The following is a 17,284-nucleotide window of genomic DNA, read 5'->3' on the forward strand; positions in this document are numbered from 1 at the left end:
TCTGCCACTTGCAACAGGGACAAGCTGTAAGAAGCAAAGGAAGAGTGAATTAACTTGAAGAAATATGACAGGTTTCCCAACTGAGAAAGAAATTATACTTCAAAAAAAGAATTTCACCTTGAGGAAGAACTGCATTCGCAGCAGCATTCACAGTAACTGCTTCAGTCAGCTCAGAAAGGAACACCAGTAAGATGAAGGCAAAAAAGACAAGCATCAGATTCGGGCGCATCATCTTCGCTACTCTTTTTTCTTTCCGGGCAGAAGATGAATTGAACTGATCTCCTTCATCCACATTTATAGGTGAAAATTCGACAGAAACTGAATGCTTTTTTGTATATTTTATTCAGACTGTCAGCCGTGGTAGCCATACTTGGTCGTTGAAGTTTGACAATCCTTTCCCTATGATCTCATATTTTTGGCTTTGGAGTCTTGCAGATGCCTCAGCCATCAACTTGTGCCGCATGCAACAAAAGAAGAAAAACACCAGTTGAGTTTTTTCCCGAGATTCATTTATCAAGAACGAATCTCATAGACCATATGCAGACTAGATGCAATATCATTTTATGATTATTATATATATATATTATGGATGACCACTTGATATGGTTATTGGGTCTTTAGTTCATGATCTCAATCCCCTTCTTATCCTACTTCTTTTTATTTAAAAATTAACCCGACTTTTGTGTGAGATATGTGATTCTTTTAGTTGAGTTTGGATAAAGATTGGTTAGAGAGAGAGAGAGAGAGAGAGAGAGAGAGAGTCTCAAGGTGTTCTTTCAAGATGTATGTTTTATACATAAGAAGATCAAATCATACTAGTACTGCCCCTACATAAGAATGAGTACACATAACAGTTCTACATCAAATATCAATAACTAAATTAGAATGACTATTTGCTTTTTCTTCCTCTGTATAACTTACAACGACGAGTTTCAAAGTGGCCCAACAAAACCCACCTCAGAAACCATAATAATCTTTCTAGCTTTAACTTTTCCTCATTACAGATACTCCCACATTCTCAATATAATACACACCCACAAGCTCCACCCCCAAATGCTCAATAACCCGGCCAGTTCAATGGCCACTGCACTGTTAGTGTCAGTGATGCCCACCAGAAAACGACAATCCCCAATGGATGGGTCAATGAACGTGACCATCCCATATCCATCAAAATCACAGCTCTGTTCATTCTGCTTCAGCACTTGATAATAACTGTTGAAGGCATAGGAAATGTTTCCTTTATCTCCTATGTAGTTGCAGGATCCGCCATAGAGCAAAGTAGTGCAGTCTGCAACACTGCAAGCCAATCTCAGATGGTTGGTCACTCCTGAGAGATCTTTGGAAGGGTTGGCAACACACCACCTTGAGGGGAGATATTCTACATCCTTGGCATTTGTCAATCGTCTACCAGCCCCAATGTTAAGTGGGTACTTGGCCTGTCCATCGAACGAAAAAATTCCCCAGTGACGTTCAAAATTTCCAGGAAGTAAACTTTTTGCCTCCTCATCAAGTAAACTGAAGAGATAGATGTCCATGGGAGGTACCCCCGGTCTCAAAGCTGTTCCTTTACCACTTAAAACATAATTTATCAGACCTTGATTGAAGGCCCTTGCTGCAGTGAGATTTGCACTTATATCACCATCAGTGGGCCACCCAACCTCGCCAATCACTATAGGCATTTGACCATAACCAATTCTATTAAGTGCTGCAACTAAAGTGTCTAGATTTCCTTCAAATGCATTAGAATATACATTTGGTCCATCCATGACAGGATGAGAGCTACCATCAAAGAAGGCATAATCCTGTGGAAAGTCCTTGTTCAAATAGAGGTTCAGAAAGGGATAGATGTTGACTATGAAGGGTGACCCATTTGAGTTGAGGTAAGAGACAAGCTGAGTGATGATTTGAGTTAGTTCTGGTCGGAAGGATCCTTGAGAAGGAACAGCGCCTTCATATACATCAGCATTGCAGGGAACTACAAGTTTTACATAGCCTGCGAGATTGGCTTTTGCTAATGACTGTTGAAGGTTGGCCAGAGCAGGGAGAACCAAGGACTGAAATTGGCCATTGTAGCTTGTCAGGAACGGCTCATTGCCGACTGCAACATACCTGTGGTGAGAGCAAATAATCAGTTACACGGAACAGATGACAATGGCAACTTTTTCCATTTGTAATCAGCAACAGGACATACATACTATTAATCAATTAAATATTATTGCATTTTAGACACCATTCAAAACTTAACCCCTTTTAACTAAACCTTGTGGTAATTATGCTTTTATATGATGATATATTTGCAAATTTAAATAAGATCACAAGAAAAATACGCAGTGAACAATTAAGTATCACACAAAAGACACACTAATTTTTATAGTGATTCACAATCCTGTCTTGGATTATCAATCCACTCCAAGGAGTTTGCACCTCAGAGGTAATTTGTTATGTTCATTAGCTTAACAGTATCTACAACAAGAGACCATAAAAGGGCAAATTACAATATTGCCCACATAAGGAGTTACGCCACTCAATTAGCTACAACCACCAATTCAAAAAGCACATCATACACATGTTACAGTACACCATGCACATTCAATTGATTTCAAAGGCCAAACATAATTTGCCAACCCAAATAAATATTTCAAAGTATAAGTTCAATTGTGAATAGCCCCATAATAGAAATTCATTTTGAAAATAGCAGTCCAAATGATTTGTTGAACCACACAAATGATTTTAAAGTTCAAAATACATGTCCAACTAAAAATCACCAAGTACTCTTAAAGACACCAAACAAGCCCAAATCGATGCTTAGAAGCCAGCCTGCGCGAGTTGTCGCAACCTCATTCGGACAATTAGGTGGACAGTCTTCTACAGCCCTCTTGTCATCCAAGTGATGAGGTGGACGATTTCATAGAATGAATTTTCTGGTTCTGGCCGTTCAAACAGTCTATTCTGTAGAGTCTTGACTTGGGTTTTAAATTTTATCCAAAATATTTCAATGCACTAGATTTGTTTCAAAGTGTTTGTTATTATTAAAACTCGGTGAAATGAGATCTTGAGTGTCCACAACAAAAGTACATACTCAACAGGAGGAATGGTTATTGTTGTCTAGAAAAACGAATAAGACATTGTACACTCGAATATACTCACTAGGTATGCTTCGTTCAAGAACACAATCATGTTTAAATACAAACATTATTTTTTTTTAAATAGAAATACAAAACATTATTAACACCAGTTAGGAATCTGATCTTGCTCATTCAAGTCTAAGAACCAAACTTGAGGGGAAATACAGTCCAAATATTACGGTTACTATGTTAGACAGCAACTCAGAGATCTCAAACTGCATAGTCTTGTTTTCATTAAACCATTTCAAATTCATGGCAAGGTATAATATTTTATGAAATGTTATTATGCTTGCAATGATACAACTTTTGTTTCACAGAAAAAACCTCATATGTATACTTAAAAGTTGAAGAAACCTTAACTGAAGTCTGAAAGGAATAGAAGATCTCCCTCAGTTTAAAAATCAAAGACATGCCAGAAGCAGGTAGTCCAGCAAATTACAGAAAAACAGTACAAGATGGCAGTGTCCTCATCTATTTCTTCGTACCCAGAAACTGTATAAAAGGTCATTATTTATGTGAACAATGATTCAGAAATTATTAATATCAATATACATATAAACCTAAATCTAAGACTTTCAACTGTGCAAGAATTACACTACAGAAAAAAATTTCTTGACTGATGATCAAACATAATGGCAACATATATTAAAAATTGTATCACAGAAGGTGCTTGAAATAACAGACATAATACGCACTACAATCTCACAAGTCACAAGTTGTATTTCTTATTTATTTGACATTGATCTAATAATATCAAAACCACTATTTTTTTAGCCTATAGAGGTCTTCTATTGGTCCTGTGAAACTATAAAGTTGGCAGACACAGGGAGGGCATTCTTAGCTTGAATAACGACAGAGAATGAATTCTTTATCTTCATCATTTGACTTGTCACTCAGTTTTTGACACTAAGAAGCGAACTGAAGGCATGTACATGCATGTCATAAGTTTTCCTGTGCACACGTTCCTTCTAATTAACAACAAATTCATCCTAGAGACGATAAATTACCAGAAATTTTGGAAAGAGTTGACAAACAATTTATTTCTGAAAACGTTCAGCAAATTAGAAATCGCTCTCTTAATCTTCTTAAGCGACAACTAAAATATAGAGCAGATCATCACAATAATGGCGAACCAATCAACCATTTAACAAATTATTGCATTAACCATCAGCCATTTAACAGAATCTGCCTGTAGAATCTCACTAAAAGAAACTGCAGAACTCGTGTTCGGAGATCAGTGACTGAAATATCGAAGGCAGCAAGGACATCTTATGGTCCAGAGGCATCAAATGCCCAAAACTCTTCAGGGAACAATCCGGACAAATCTCTTCAAATTAAAACTAATAGAAAAGAGATAACGTAGGAAAATACCAATCTTCCCAAAATTTCAGAATGAGAAACAATCACTCGAAAATGTCGAATAATTCAAAGGCAATATGATAATAATGCAGGAAGTTTCAATTTGAAAATGCCGATACCTGATATCAACACCTCCTTTAACAGCATATGTAGAGACATTCTGCCTCACCAACGCATCTGCAGCTGCAGGTGACGAAGCCAACAGTCCTAACATCTCATTCGGAATCCCAACCATCACCTGGATCCCACTCCCCTTTAGAGCCCTTAAAACAAACGGGTCCGCACTAAAAAGCTTCACTTTCTGAATCTTATTTTGCTTCAAGAGATCGACAACAACGGTAGGAGAAAGCCTATGAGAGGAAACAGTTCCCCAGTTGACACCAATGGCAGATTCCGCTACCAGAACATAGCTGAAAATGCGTGCAAGACAGATAATAGATGAAAGGAAACGGGTAGCCTTCATTCTCGCAGATGGCTGCTCCAGGCCGAAATCAGAAGGGCAGTTACTGAGGGAGATGGGAACGCATTCCCCTGGTAGTTGTTGGGTATTTTAGAGCTAGTGTTAAAAAGAAGAGAACACTGTAGCCGGGAAAGAAAGAAAGAAAGGGAAAGAGGGAAAGGAACTATGATAATGCCCCTATTTAAAGTCGAAACTAGAGAGAAACCCAAACAGGTCGAGCATTGGACAGTACTACTGTGAGATTCGTCTCACAGACAAAACTGAGGCCTTATTAGAACGTTATCTCGAGCTACCCACCCGATTATAATTGATGACGAACTTGCTCCATACTTGCACCAAAAATCCGGTTCAGTTCAGAATTGTCGTACCCTTTGCTCTGGAAATGCCATTGTTAATGGTTAAGAGCAGAGCAGAAGCCACTTTGCGTTAGTGAGAGGATATGTTTCTTTAGTATTCACTAATGACACCGTTTGTTGGTATTCACTCTGAAATCTGAGTCCCTTCTTTGGATCTTTCTTTAACACGGATACAGGTCTGTCGGCACACCCGCGTTCATGGGCTCTTTAATCTCCGCACCGTGGGACCTTTCATGTGAGGAGCACTCTCATGGTCCCCATTAAAAAATTCATCTGTTACCTGTACCATCAATTTCCCGAGTCAAGTTGTCATCATCTTCCATAATTGTAAAATTAGATGAAGACAAAGTGCAGAGTCTCCCTTAGTCAAATTAGAGAGATAGTTCAAGATTTTCTTTTAGCTTCCTACGGCACCACGGCCACCTGCGTCTCTTCCAATCTACAGATATTTCTCCGTAGATGAAAGGAAGCTTTCTCTTTAAGCATAAAGAGAAGAAAACAAGTTTGCCTTAAAGACCGAGTAGAGTCGTTGCCAAGGCAGAATTACATGGCACTACGCTCACAGTTGTTTGCTCGTCGTTTTCTCGCCCTATTTTGATGCTACTTTATGGATAATTCACAAGATAAGAGGAATCAAAAGATCCTTACTGTTCTTCTCGGTTTGAAACTTTTGCTCAAACTGTTCTCATTTGCTGAATCTTAAGGGAACATGGTAATCGATTACCCCTCCCTCCTTATCTCTTTTACGGTCCTTCCCTTCTTTCGACTCTTCCCGAGGCACTCCTTTCTCAGTTGGTGGGAGAGATTAGATGGTTATCTCATCAGACAGCGGCTGTTTCACCATAATTGAAGAGCTGAGCTGCTTTGAAAAAGTTGTAGGCATCCGCAGATCCTATAGCTTTTCCTGTTCATCCAAAGGGACAGCTACCAAGACATGATTTTAAGTGATGATCCATAATGGAGAAGAAAACGAGAAGTTACGACGCTGTATCCGAATACATATACAGTTGTATCGTATGGTGTTTTCAATAGAATGAAGTGTTTACCCCGTTGCGAGTTTGATCGAGTTTAATTGCCAAAGTTTTCCTAGATATACATTTTTAGTTATACAATAACTTGTATTTTACTTCTCATAAATCTGTGGTCAGGCTGAAGGCAGCAACTATTTGGTTTGAAATGACGAAGGGAGAGAATGTTATTGTTCTTATTTGATGTAGAGGCAAAAGGATAAACCTTAACACTGTTAGAAAGGATTTTATTTTTGTTGGCCAGAAACTGTTGGGGAAGAAGATAGATGGCCGAAAATAGTGAGATGTGAAGAGAAGAGAAGAAATGAGAAAAAAAAAACAGGGGAGGATTCGTAACTGAGGAAACAAAAGGAGAAAAAACGAGGTTTTCAGAGCTTAAATCATGAAATCCGGTTGATTAGTAACAGAGCGGACCCACGCCCATTTATGGTCTTTAGTATCGACCTTGTTCTGCGCCACCGTCACCTCCTCCACCGGAATATACGCATAATTCCCATTAATAGGACCCGGTACAAAGCCAGTGTATCCTGCCATCACGCCATGGACGGCGGAATGCGCCAGCAGAGTGCAATACGAGCTATCCGTGGCATTCGCAGGAATCGCGCGAATCATATAAGTTGGATCTATGTACTTCACTGTGGACAGTTCTCCCGGATGGTCGCGAGCCCACCAGTTTATCAGCTCCGATTTTAACCAGACGCCGACATCCAAGAACACTGGATTTCCAGACTCGTCTTTCTCTTCCCTCCGAGCTTCGTCTCGCGGTATCAAATGCTGCCCAGCTCCCTCCGCCACTACCAACACGGCGTGCCCGTTCTTCTTCAACCGGTTATTGAGGAATTCGAACAGTCCGCCTTCTCCTTCGAGGTAGAAATCGATTTCTGGGATTAGGCAGCAATCGACGTCGCGGCTGCTTTGTGTTGCCTGGAAGGCGATATGACCGGTGTTCCGTCCCATTAGTTTTACCAAACCAATGCCGTTGACAGCACTTTCGGCTTCGACATGTCCTGCGTTTATGGCTTGCTGAGCGGCCTCCACGGCGGTTTGAAACCCGAAAGATCTGTCGATGATGCCGATGTCATTGTCGACGGTTTTAGGGATACCGGCGACGGCGATTTTTAGTTTCCGTTCACGGATTTCGTTGAAGATCTTGACGGCGCCACGCATTGTGCCGTCCCCACCAATGATGTAGACCTGCTCGTCAGTATTTTACAATTTATTTGATCTCATACTATTATCAAATCAAACTCAATCACGCCTTACCATTGATGTTTTCAAGAGAAATAAAGGTGCAGTGGATCAAATTTGCTTGTCAATACGAGTTAATTTCTAGCGATGACTAACCTGGTTAAAACCGCGAGATTCGATGGCATCGACGATCTTCTTGAGATCAAAACCACCCCGCGATGTCTCAAGCACAGTCCCGCCGACCTTATGCCAGTGATCCACAAGCTTCGGATCCAGCCGAATCGGTTCAAACGAGTGAAACCCCCGATAACCGGACTTGATACCGAATATCTCACGGACACCGTACAGCTCCCACAGCCCCACGACGACCTCCTTTACAACAGTATTGAGGCCAGGACAGAGACCACCGCAGGTAACAATGGCTGCCCGGACGTGCGTAGTGTTAAAGAAGATCTTCTTGCGAGGCCCGGCTCGGTGGTAGGCGAGCCTAGGACCGGAGGACTCGAAGGTGCCGGAGAGGTCGTAGAGGATATCCCGGAGGATGACATCGGTGGGCCAGATGTAAAACGCGTCGCAAGGGTGGTAGTAAGGGTTTTCCTCCAAGGGGTTAAGGGAAGTCGAGAGGTTCGGAAGGTAGTCTGTTAGATGACTCAGTTTCTGCAGCATGACTGGGGAGATGCCATCGTTCAAGGATTGCTTTTCCGATTGATCTATGCCGCTGGCCATGGCAGTGACGGAAGAGATTCAGGAAGGGTGGGGGGGGGGGGGGGGGGGGGGTGGAGGAAATGAAGGACACATTAGTGCCTCAAGAATCGTTCCAGAAGCGCTTGTATCATCCTGTTGGGGACAGGTGGGACGCTAGGCGGATGAGCAGTTCCAATGCATGCGGGAGCTCGGCGTTTGACCAAGAATAGCCCACTCGAGGTAGCAGGAAGAATCGAAGGCTGAAAGAAAACAAAGAGGGAGAGGATTTGGGGCGGATACGGGTCCGGATACTCCGTGCCCTGTTTTGAGTATGTGTTCGGTCCGATCCTTGATCATGTCCAAGTTCGGGTTCGGGTTCTGATTCTTACGAGTTTGAATCCGGATCAAATGCTACCCCTTGACACGGACCTGAAGTGCCGGTTTTGATACGAAGTTTAACATTTGGTGTCTATTAATCAATTTTGATTCATTGCTAATTACTCTATTACTAGTTTGGAATGATTTTGCCTTGTATATTAATCCATTTTGATTGATTAATTAAATTTAATATTAGAGTGTAAACCCTAAACCTTAAACACTAATTAATTGCTAAAAAGTTGAATTTAAACACAAACCTCACAAATCCAACAAAATTTAATCAGATAGCCGAGATAATAACACAAAAACGATGAACCACTTATGAAAGAGAAGAATTTTTTTTCACTCCAGCGGTATATTTAAATATATATCCACTTCACTTGGTGAAATCAGGTTGGCTGGAAACAGAGCGCACCCAAGCCCATTTATGGTCTTTTGCATCCACCTTGTTCTGCACCACCGCCACCTCCTCCACCGGAATATACGCATAATTCCCATTAATAGGACCCGGTACAAAGCCAGTGTATCCTGCCATCACGCCATGGATGGCCGAATGCGCCAACAGAGTGCAATACGCGCTATCCGTGGCATTCGCAGGAATCGCGCGAATCATGTAAGTTGGATCTATGTACTTCACTGTGAATAGTTCTCCCGGATGATTGCGAGCCCACCAGTTTTTCAGCTCCGATTTTAACCAGACGCCGACATCCAAGAACAATGGATTTCCCGATTCGTCTTTCTCTTCCTTCTGAGCTGCGTCTCGCGGTATCAGATCCTGCCCGGCTCCCTCCGCCACTACCAACACCGCGTGCCCGTTCTTCTTTAACCGTTGATAGAGGAATTCAAACAGTCCGCCTTTTCCTTCGAGGTAGAAATTAATTTCAGGGATTAAGCAGCAATCGACGTCGCGGCTGCTTAGTGTTGCGTGGAGGGCTAAGTGACCGGTGCTCCGACCCATTAGCTTTACCAAACCGATGCCGTTAACGGCACTTTTAGCCTCTACATGACCTGCGCTTATCGCTTGCTGAGCAGCCTCTACGGCAGTTTGGAACCCGAAAGATCTGTCGATGACGCCGATGTCATTGTCGACCGTTTTAGGAATCCCGGTGACGGCGACGGTCAGTTTCCTTTCACGGATTTCATTGAAGATCTTGACGACGCTCTTCATTGTGCCGTCCCCTCCGATGACGTAGACCTGCTCGAGTGTATTTTACAATGTGTTCGATCGCGTATTCTTATAAAATCAAACTCAGTCGAGCTTTACAAATAATTTTTTTTCAACAAAATGACGAGAAATAAGAGACCTAGCGGATTAAATACGAGTTAATTTCTAGCGATAACTAACCTGATTAAAACCGCGAGATTCGATGGCATCAACGATCTTCTTGAGATCAAAACCTCCCCGCGATGTCTCAAGCGCTGTCCCGCCGAGCGTATGCCAGTTATCCACAAGCTTCGGATCCAGCCGAATCGGCTCAAACGAGTAAAAGCCACGATAGCCGGACTTGATCCCGAATATCTCACGGACACCGTACAGCTCCCACATCCCCACGACGAGCTCCCTTATCACGGTATTGAGGCCAGGACACAGACCACCGCAGGTAACAATGGCAGCCCGGACGTGCGTAGTGTTAAAGAAGATCTTCTTGCGAGGCCCGGCTCGGTGGTAGGCAAACATAGGGGCGGAGACCTGGAAGGTGTCGGAGAGGTCGTAGAGTACATCCCGGAGGATGACGTCGGTGGGCCAGATGTAGAAACCGGTGGAAGGGTGGTAGTAGGGGTTCTCATCCAAAGGGTTAGGGAAAGTTGAGAGGTTCGGAAGGTAGTCTGCGAGATGACTCAGTTTCTGCAGCTTGACTGAGGAGGAGGTGCCATCGTTCAACGATAGCCTTTCCGACTGTTGCGTGATGCCGGCCATGGCAATGACGGAGGAGAGTGGGAAGCGGGTCAAGCGGCAGCTGGAAAAGGAACCTAAAGAAATGAAGGAAGGACACGTTGGTATCTCCAGTATCGGACCAAAGCCCCATTCGGCGTGTATTTATCCAGTTAGGGACAGGTGGTACGCTTGGCTGAGGAACACCGACATAGAGATATTCGGTCATTTATCCAGTTGGGCCCAACTCTAAGTAGCCCATACTTATATCCTTTTGGCCCACCCAACAGAATAAATTCATGGAAACTGGACTGGCCGATTTGAAGGATTAGTGAAAGTCATATATCAGATAAGTAGTTCCTCGTGTTTTTTTAAATAATTTTCTAATTGGAAATTTTTATTTAAAAAATCATATAATTTTCTAAGTAAGATTTTCATGCAAAAACCGTATAGAAATTTTTTGAATAAGTATTTGACAGTCGATGTTGTAATACTTTTAGTATGAGGCAATTTTCGTAGCAATTTTGTATTTAAAATTTTATTTGATTAAAAATTTATCTATAAGTATACTAATATATTAGATTAATTATTAATTTTTATTTACTTCCCTAGAAGAGGCAATAAGAGGTCCATTTAACTTTCCTAATAAAATTTTAAAATATTTCTGGTAATTTTCTAGTAAGTCTAATAGTAATAAGATTATATTTAAAGGTTTTTTTTTTTAAATATGTATCCTAGGAAAAATATTTTCAGTTTTTCCTAGAATATAAATTTTCAACCAGGGGCACTAAGGAGGCTATAGTAAATTTATGGCCAGATTCAAAAATTACAAAGTAAGTTAGACAACATTTGGGGTAAAAAAATTAATATTAATGCCTTCTAATCCATTATCGAGATTCAATCCCGAACCTCCCCTATCATTCTATTTATAAAATGTATGCATAATTTTGTATATAACTTATTTGACATATATTTTATGTAGAGTAATAAATGTAGGTTAAGCTTGAACTCAGTTAAAATTATTATGCTTGAGCTCTATTACAATTTTAGGCTCAATGTTAGGGTCAGCTCAAGCTCGAGTTTGAAATATTTAAATCAAGCTCGGCTCGAACATATGAAGCTTCGGGCTCAACTCAATTTGATGCCACACTTATGCCCAATTTTAAGTAGAGGTCATACCCAATTTTATGTAAAATGTATGCCAAATTTTATGTAAAATACATGCATAATTTTATATACAATTTATTTAACATGTATTTTTTGAAAAGTTTTAAATGTATGTTGGAGCTCAAACTCGAGACATGTATTTTTTGAAAATTTTTAAATGAATGTTGAAGCTTGAGTTTGGCTCGAACTCAGTTAAAATTATTGGGATTTAGCTCGATAACAATTTTAGGCTCGAGCTCGAGTTCGAAATATTTAAATCAAGTTCGACTTGAACATAAGCAGGTTCAAACTCGGCTCGATGCCACCCCAAATGAGAAGGATACATATGAGGAGGAAGATAGGATAGAAGGTTGATTTTGAGGAGAAAGAGAGAGGAAGAAAGGGGATTTAATTAGTGCATGCACTTTTGGTGTTTCAAAAATTTGTAAGATATAGATTTGGGGGGTTGATATAATAGTGTTATATATTGGTACATAGTATCATTACCAATGAATTGAAAAGTATTCTTATGAGTCCATAATGAGCACAATGTGGCTCGAATACTTTGTTATTTGGTGGATTAACTTCAATGGTACGATAATGATACGCAAGTATGTGGTGTGACATTGGTGAGGACAATTGTCAAGCATGTAATGTTTTTCAAGCCACATGGATGTTGCTACTTTTACTTCATCAAAAAGACAAATTGACTTCCCATTTATTAAATACCTTTAAACGTTGAAGGTTGAAGGTTGAGTCAATCACCATGGTAGAAGAGTACTTAAACAATTTAATTTTTTTTACATTGCATGGTATCGAAGCACAAATGAGGCTAATTATGTTATTTAAAACTCAATAACCTTTTTCCTAAGATTTAAAAATGATGAGATTATTAGTAAATATAATCTCACTTATCTCATTTATTTTCAGCAAATGCCAATAAAAGATCGATCTCTAAGGGAGGTAGTTGGACAAAAAACCACATAATAATGTTACGAATCTAGTTCAAACTAACACATCTGACTAAATTCAACAAGCTGCAATAAAATAAGAGGAGAGAGAAAATTGGAGGAGAATCAACTTGGATCTGGTCAAAACCCAGAAGATGGAGGGGATAACAGTGTTCCTCGATGATTTCTTTGTTTTTGACTAGCAACAAAGAAGATCGGAGTGTTGGAATGACTTGTCTTTAATATGCATGTTGCATGTTTGGAGAAGTGTATGTAGGGATAGTAGATCAGAATTTTCCAATTTTTTTATTTGTTGCCTTATCTAATTGTGAAAGAATTGAATCCAAAATACCGAATGCAAGCGCTGTTTCTAGAATACAAGCTTAAAAATAAACCTAGCAAGGAATATAATATGACAACGAGTCATGACACGGTGAGAGCAAAGACCATGGATTCTTTTCATTTATTTGAATAGAAAAAGATCGTGTAGTCTTGGGTGCTGACCTCCTAATGTCGATCTCTACTGTCAATCAGCTCTTAAAATATAAAAAAAAAATTGCTTTATCTCACTAATCAAAGGCCATGAACCGACGCGTCGCTGTGCTGCTAGCAGAACACTGTCATAGAGACCAATCCATTCATACTTCGTCGTCGTGATTTACGACGATAAAGGCAGACCACAAATCGAAAAGGTACTTTTTCTCGCTGGTTGCCGAATTGGTTCCGAGAGCCGTTCCGGGGATCCACTGTCACCTAAGCTTTTTTAAGAAAACGACGGAGCTCAATATTGATATTCTACATACTTCGTAACTATAATTTACTCGACTGGACAAATCTCTGCAAAACCAATCCAAATAGTACTGAAGAAGAGCGGGCCGGAATCCATACCGGAGCTGTGAATTATTATAGCAGAAACCGTACAAGGATCGGTCTAATATAATTACATTGCACTCATCGACACGATGCTTCAAATCTGATATGGATGGCGGCGAGGGGGCTGACTGGTTCTCAAGTACTCTCTTGAGTTACATAATGGAACAAGGCTCGTTATATCTTGCTGGGACCTCGTACACGTACTGGGGTGGTACACTCCAATAAATGGGCTCGGAGTAGGTGATGCTCGTCTTCTCCTCCTTTTTCACCTCCTTTTTCTCCCCCACAGCTGCAACAGAGATGAGTTCTGCACAGCCCAAGCGTTTTCTCAGTAATCTCGTAAGATCCACAGGGTCAACTCCTTCGCCGATCAAAACTATTTGGTCTCTGTTTGTCCCCTCTACGCCTGCCGATGACACGCCTGCAAATTCAACATAATAGCTTAGCTGCGTCAAGACTAGTCCGACCGGCTTTTGGCTCTCACGGGAAATTAAACGTGTTGCTGGTTCTTTTTCGTTTTCTTCCAGCAATACTGGATTTTAGGAAGATGGAAGTTGTAAGAGTTGCGGTAGCTAGGAAGATGATACCTTGTTGACTAACAGCGATCTTCAAGGCTTTGCATCTTGTTTTCTGGTCGTTCATCTGGACTCTGATCACCATCTTTTGCTGAACCAAACGGAATCTTAGAGTCAATAAAAACTAAAAGAGTGTTTTCTGATCTCGTGAATATACATGAAAAGAGTGTTTAGTGTTACCAACTGAGCACTTAAAAGAGCAGAAGAGGGAAGTTAGCCATACCTTCATGATGTTGTCGCTGAGGTTCCTGAAAACCAGGTGGTGAAGCTTCGGCTCTCGTCTTCTTCGTCCTTCTTCGTATAAAATCTTGAGTCCTACTCGAGTGAGGACTAGAAGGGGTGGGGTGACGAAATTTATAATCTCGTGAAGGGAGAGAGCGGACCGTGTTTGGACTTGGTCTGCGTGTTTACACGGTGATAAACGAAAACCGCGGAATCTTTTAAAGAAAAGCATAAGCCTTGGACTTTTTTTATTTGGTTCGTCGATCGAATTACAAATGAAACCTTAGAGAAGGACCGAGTGGAGATCTTCTTAATTTCACTGGAAAAGCTTGCTCAGTATCTTATTAGAAAAAAAGTACCAATTTGATGCTATTTAAATACTCGGTATTTATTATTGAATTGTTCACGACGCCAACAGTAAGTCGTTCTCTGAGCTCTTTCCTACCCTGCCAATTGCCAAATAGAAGACACGGTGATCTCTTGGACGTGTTAACTGTAGAATATAATAAGTAAGAATAATAGTTCCGGTGGAAAGGCAACCGTTACGGCAAATGAAATCGCATCATCCGGCGGCTGATATAGACGGAATTGCATCCTCAGGATGAGATGAAGACTTATTTAGGTGAGGTTTTTTTTTTTGTAAAATAAAAAATTTGTCGCAATTCCGTGTGAGAGTGACGAAGGTGGTGAAGATTTGCTGACGGGCGCGGCAACGGGACGACGAACCGAGACCAACGGCGGCAGATGTGCGGGGTGATTTAGGTGTGGCGGCGGCGGCCAGCGGCAGCGGGGTCGACCGATTTCAGCGGGAAATCGGTGACGAGAGAAGAGAGAAGGGGGGGGGTTTGTGCGCCGCCGGCTGGTCGGGGGCGGTCGGCGCTGTGGCCGGAGGAGCGAACGGCGGTGACGGCGAGGAGAGCGTCGAAGGTGATGGCCACGGCGAGACGGAACACGGCGGTGATGGTGCCGACGAGACTGAACTTCGACGAGAGGAGACCGAAGGAAGGGGGGTGGGGGAGGGGTGTCGCCGGCAAGCTTGGGGCAGGAGGGAACTGTTGTTTTTTTATATTTTTTTCAAAAATATCTCCATTGTACGTAGAAGGAAAGCATAGGAGAATAATATTATTGTAATTATTATTTATAATATGTAAACTATTTATAAAATTACACAAAGAAACAGTAGATATGATTACAATTATATAATTTGAGTTTGTGTCTAATTTAATCACTAATTATATTTATTTTTATTATTAACTTTATTATTATCTTTTATCTTTATATTTATCTTTGCCATTAACTTTTAATTATGGCAGTCCGATGGAAGGGTTTAAGGTTTCTGGTTTAGGGGGGTTAGTCAACATGACTTGTAACATAATCTTCATGCGCATTATTTTGTTCATGTCCTGATGTCGTTAGGGAGTGTCAAACTTCATATAATGTAAATGATCATCCATGACTTAGAAGTTCATGTCCCAAGAGTAAATGGCGGAAAGTGATTTCCGCCCGATTTTGAGAATCATGTACATGACTCACAAGTGGGCTCTCTCTGGCGTATCCCTCTCTCGTTCCCGCAACTCTGTCGTCTCCCTAAACCCCGAGCTCTCTGCTCCCTTTCTCATCTCCACCGTCCCTCTCCGGTCTCCCTCTCTACGGCCTCTCCCTCTCGACCTCCGTTGTAGAGTACAAGAAACTAAGAGGCTCTACGACGGAGGTCGAGAGGGAGGGAGGCCTTCCTCCCTTGGCGACGACTTCTCTTCTCTCTCGTCATTCTTCTCTTCTTCTCTCCCTCACCCCCCCCCCCCCTCGGCCATCCTCCCTCTCCTCTCCCTCTCGACCTCCGTGGCAGAACACGGGAGGTCGAGCATTGTTGCAGAGCTTCTCGGCCTCTCTTCTCCCTCTCGGCGCATCATCAGAGCACCACCTCTATCGGCGTTGCCCGCCACCGTCGCCATTGCCCACTGGCTTGTCGCCGCTTAGGAAGATGACGATGGTTTAATTTTTCCTAAGTTAGAAAAATTTAAACTATCGCCATAAAAATCATTAATTTATAAATTTTATTTATAAAATAATAATTGTTATTTATGAAATAATTATTTTTATTTATAAAATAATTATATTTATTTATTTAATATATTTATTTTATAATTACTATATTAAAATAGTGATTTAATAGTCATAATTAAAATATTGTTAAAATAAATAATTTTGGCATAATTATCCGATTGCTATAGTGAATTAAACCAATGGTTTTAAATTTTTTGATAATATATTATTAATTAATAATACATAAAATATATTATATACAAATATATAATGTGTTAAAGTTATGATTAGATCAATTTTTTCTCTTAAATTATTTATTTTTAGGCTAAAGTATATCATATGTTATTAATAAATTAATAACTCAACGTATTACTTTCGTTTTTGTTATTTATAACGTTATTTATTTATTATTTATAATTAATCATGTGCATATTTCTTTGGCTCATGTAATTACCATATTAATGCATAATAAAATATCTAATTCAATTAATACATATATTAATATATTTAATTATACATTAAATAACTTATTCGTGTAATAATAATGGTTGGTTTACCTAATTTGGGGTTTAAGGATTATGTTGTAATTAAGTGTACTATAAGGGTTTAAAGATTCTCTTGTTTTTTATATTTTTCTCATGTTGGGGTATTAACACTGGAAATTGTTTTCCAGTGTACATGAAGTCGTCAATACTAACACCAAAGATGATCTTCATATACATGACCGACATGATCTTCATGTTGGACATAAACTTGATCTTCAATACTCACATGCACTTGATCTTTAATACTCCCCCCCCCCATGGATGGAAAGAGAGAAGCCCACCTGAACCTAGGGGCATTTTTATCCCAAAATCGACATATTGTCATTTCATCATCTTTGGTCAAAGAATTATACTTTTAAGAATATTTTGTTGAATATTCATAAATTTTCCAATTAATTAACTCTTAACCTTTGAATAACCTCCATAACCTAAATATCACGTGAAGTTTTATTTCTATAAACTATCTCTCTCCCACAGAA

At 40.4% G+C, this 17,284-nt stretch overlaps 3 protein-coding genes across 3 annotated transcripts; all 3 read right to left on the reverse strand.

Moving 5' to 3' along the window:
* Window positions 1–868: 868 nt before the first annotated feature.
* On the reverse strand, window positions 869–5,078 carry LOC137936844 (glucan endo-1,3-beta-glucosidase 5). The gene is made up of 2 exons (XM_068781758.1): window positions 4,604–5,078; window positions 869–2,109 (listed from the first exon to the last, which is right to left on the reverse strand). The coding sequence occupies exons 1-2, from the start codon at window positions 4,945–4,947 to the stop codon at window positions 999–1,001; spliced, it is 1,455 nt and encodes a 484-aa protein (XP_068637859.1). The 5' UTR covers window positions 4,948–5,078; the 3' UTR covers window positions 869–998.
* A 1,625-nt stretch (window positions 5,079–6,703) lies between these two features.
* LOC137937479 (ATP-dependent 6-phosphofructokinase 2-like) lies at window positions 6,704–8,241 on the reverse strand. The gene is made up of 2 exons (XM_068782536.1): window positions 7,673–8,241; window positions 6,704–7,522 (listed from the first exon to the last, which is right to left on the reverse strand). The coding sequence occupies exons 1-2, from the start codon at window positions 8,180–8,182 to the stop codon at window positions 6,704–6,706; spliced, it is 1,329 nt and encodes a 442-aa protein (XP_068638637.1). The 5' UTR covers window positions 8,183–8,241.
* Window positions 8,242–8,841: 600 nt separating this feature from the next.
* LOC137936853 (ATP-dependent 6-phosphofructokinase 2-like) lies at window positions 8,842–10,571 on the reverse strand. The gene is made up of 2 exons (XM_068781776.1): window positions 9,924–10,571; window positions 8,842–9,773 (listed from the first exon to the last, which is right to left on the reverse strand). The coding sequence occupies exons 1-2, from the start codon at window positions 10,494–10,496 to the stop codon at window positions 8,955–8,957; spliced, it is 1,392 nt and encodes a 463-aa protein (XP_068637877.1). The 5' UTR covers window positions 10,497–10,571; the 3' UTR covers window positions 8,842–8,954.
* Window positions 10,572–17,284: the final 6,713 nt, after the last annotated feature.

The sequence above is a fragment of the Aristolochia californica genome, unplaced genomic scaffold (genome assembly GCF_029961685.1).
Source record: "Aristolochia californica isolate CCGP_79_NKW_82.1479 unplaced genomic scaffold, dmAriCali1.0.hap1 SCAF_7, whole genome shotgun sequence".
NCBI classification, from domain to species: Eukaryota; Viridiplantae; Streptophyta; class Magnoliopsida; order Piperales; family Aristolochiaceae; genus Aristolochia; species Aristolochia californica.

What these genes read in the sequence shown, in the direction of transcription:
- LOC137936844 (XM_068781758.1), bottom strand. Translation starts at nt 4,947, where the DNA reads ATGAAGGCTACCCGTTTCCTTTCATCTATTATCTGTCTTGCACGCATT. An exon ending in AAAGGAGGTGTTGATATCAG is followed by an intron (nt 2,110 to 4,603) that starts GTATCGGCATTT and finishes CTCTCACCACAG; the next exon opens with GTATGTTGCAGTCGGCAATG.
- LOC137937479 (XM_068782536.1), bottom strand. Translation starts at nt 8,182, where the DNA reads ATGCTGCAGAAACTGAGTCATCTAACAGACTACCTTCCGAACCTCTCG. An exon ending in AATCTCGCGGTTTTAACCAG is followed by an intron (nt 7,523 to 7,672) that starts GTTAGTCATCGC and finishes ACTGACGAGCAG; the next exon opens with GTCTACATCATTGGTGGGGA.
- LOC137936853 (XM_068781776.1), bottom strand. Translation starts at nt 10,496, where the DNA reads ATGGCCGGCATCACGCAACAGTCGGAAAGGCTATCGTTGAACGATGGC. An exon ending in AATCTCGCGGTTTTAATCAG is followed by an intron (nt 9,774 to 9,923) that starts GTTAGTTATCGC and finishes ACACTCGAGCAG; the next exon opens with GTCTACGTCATCGGAGGGGA.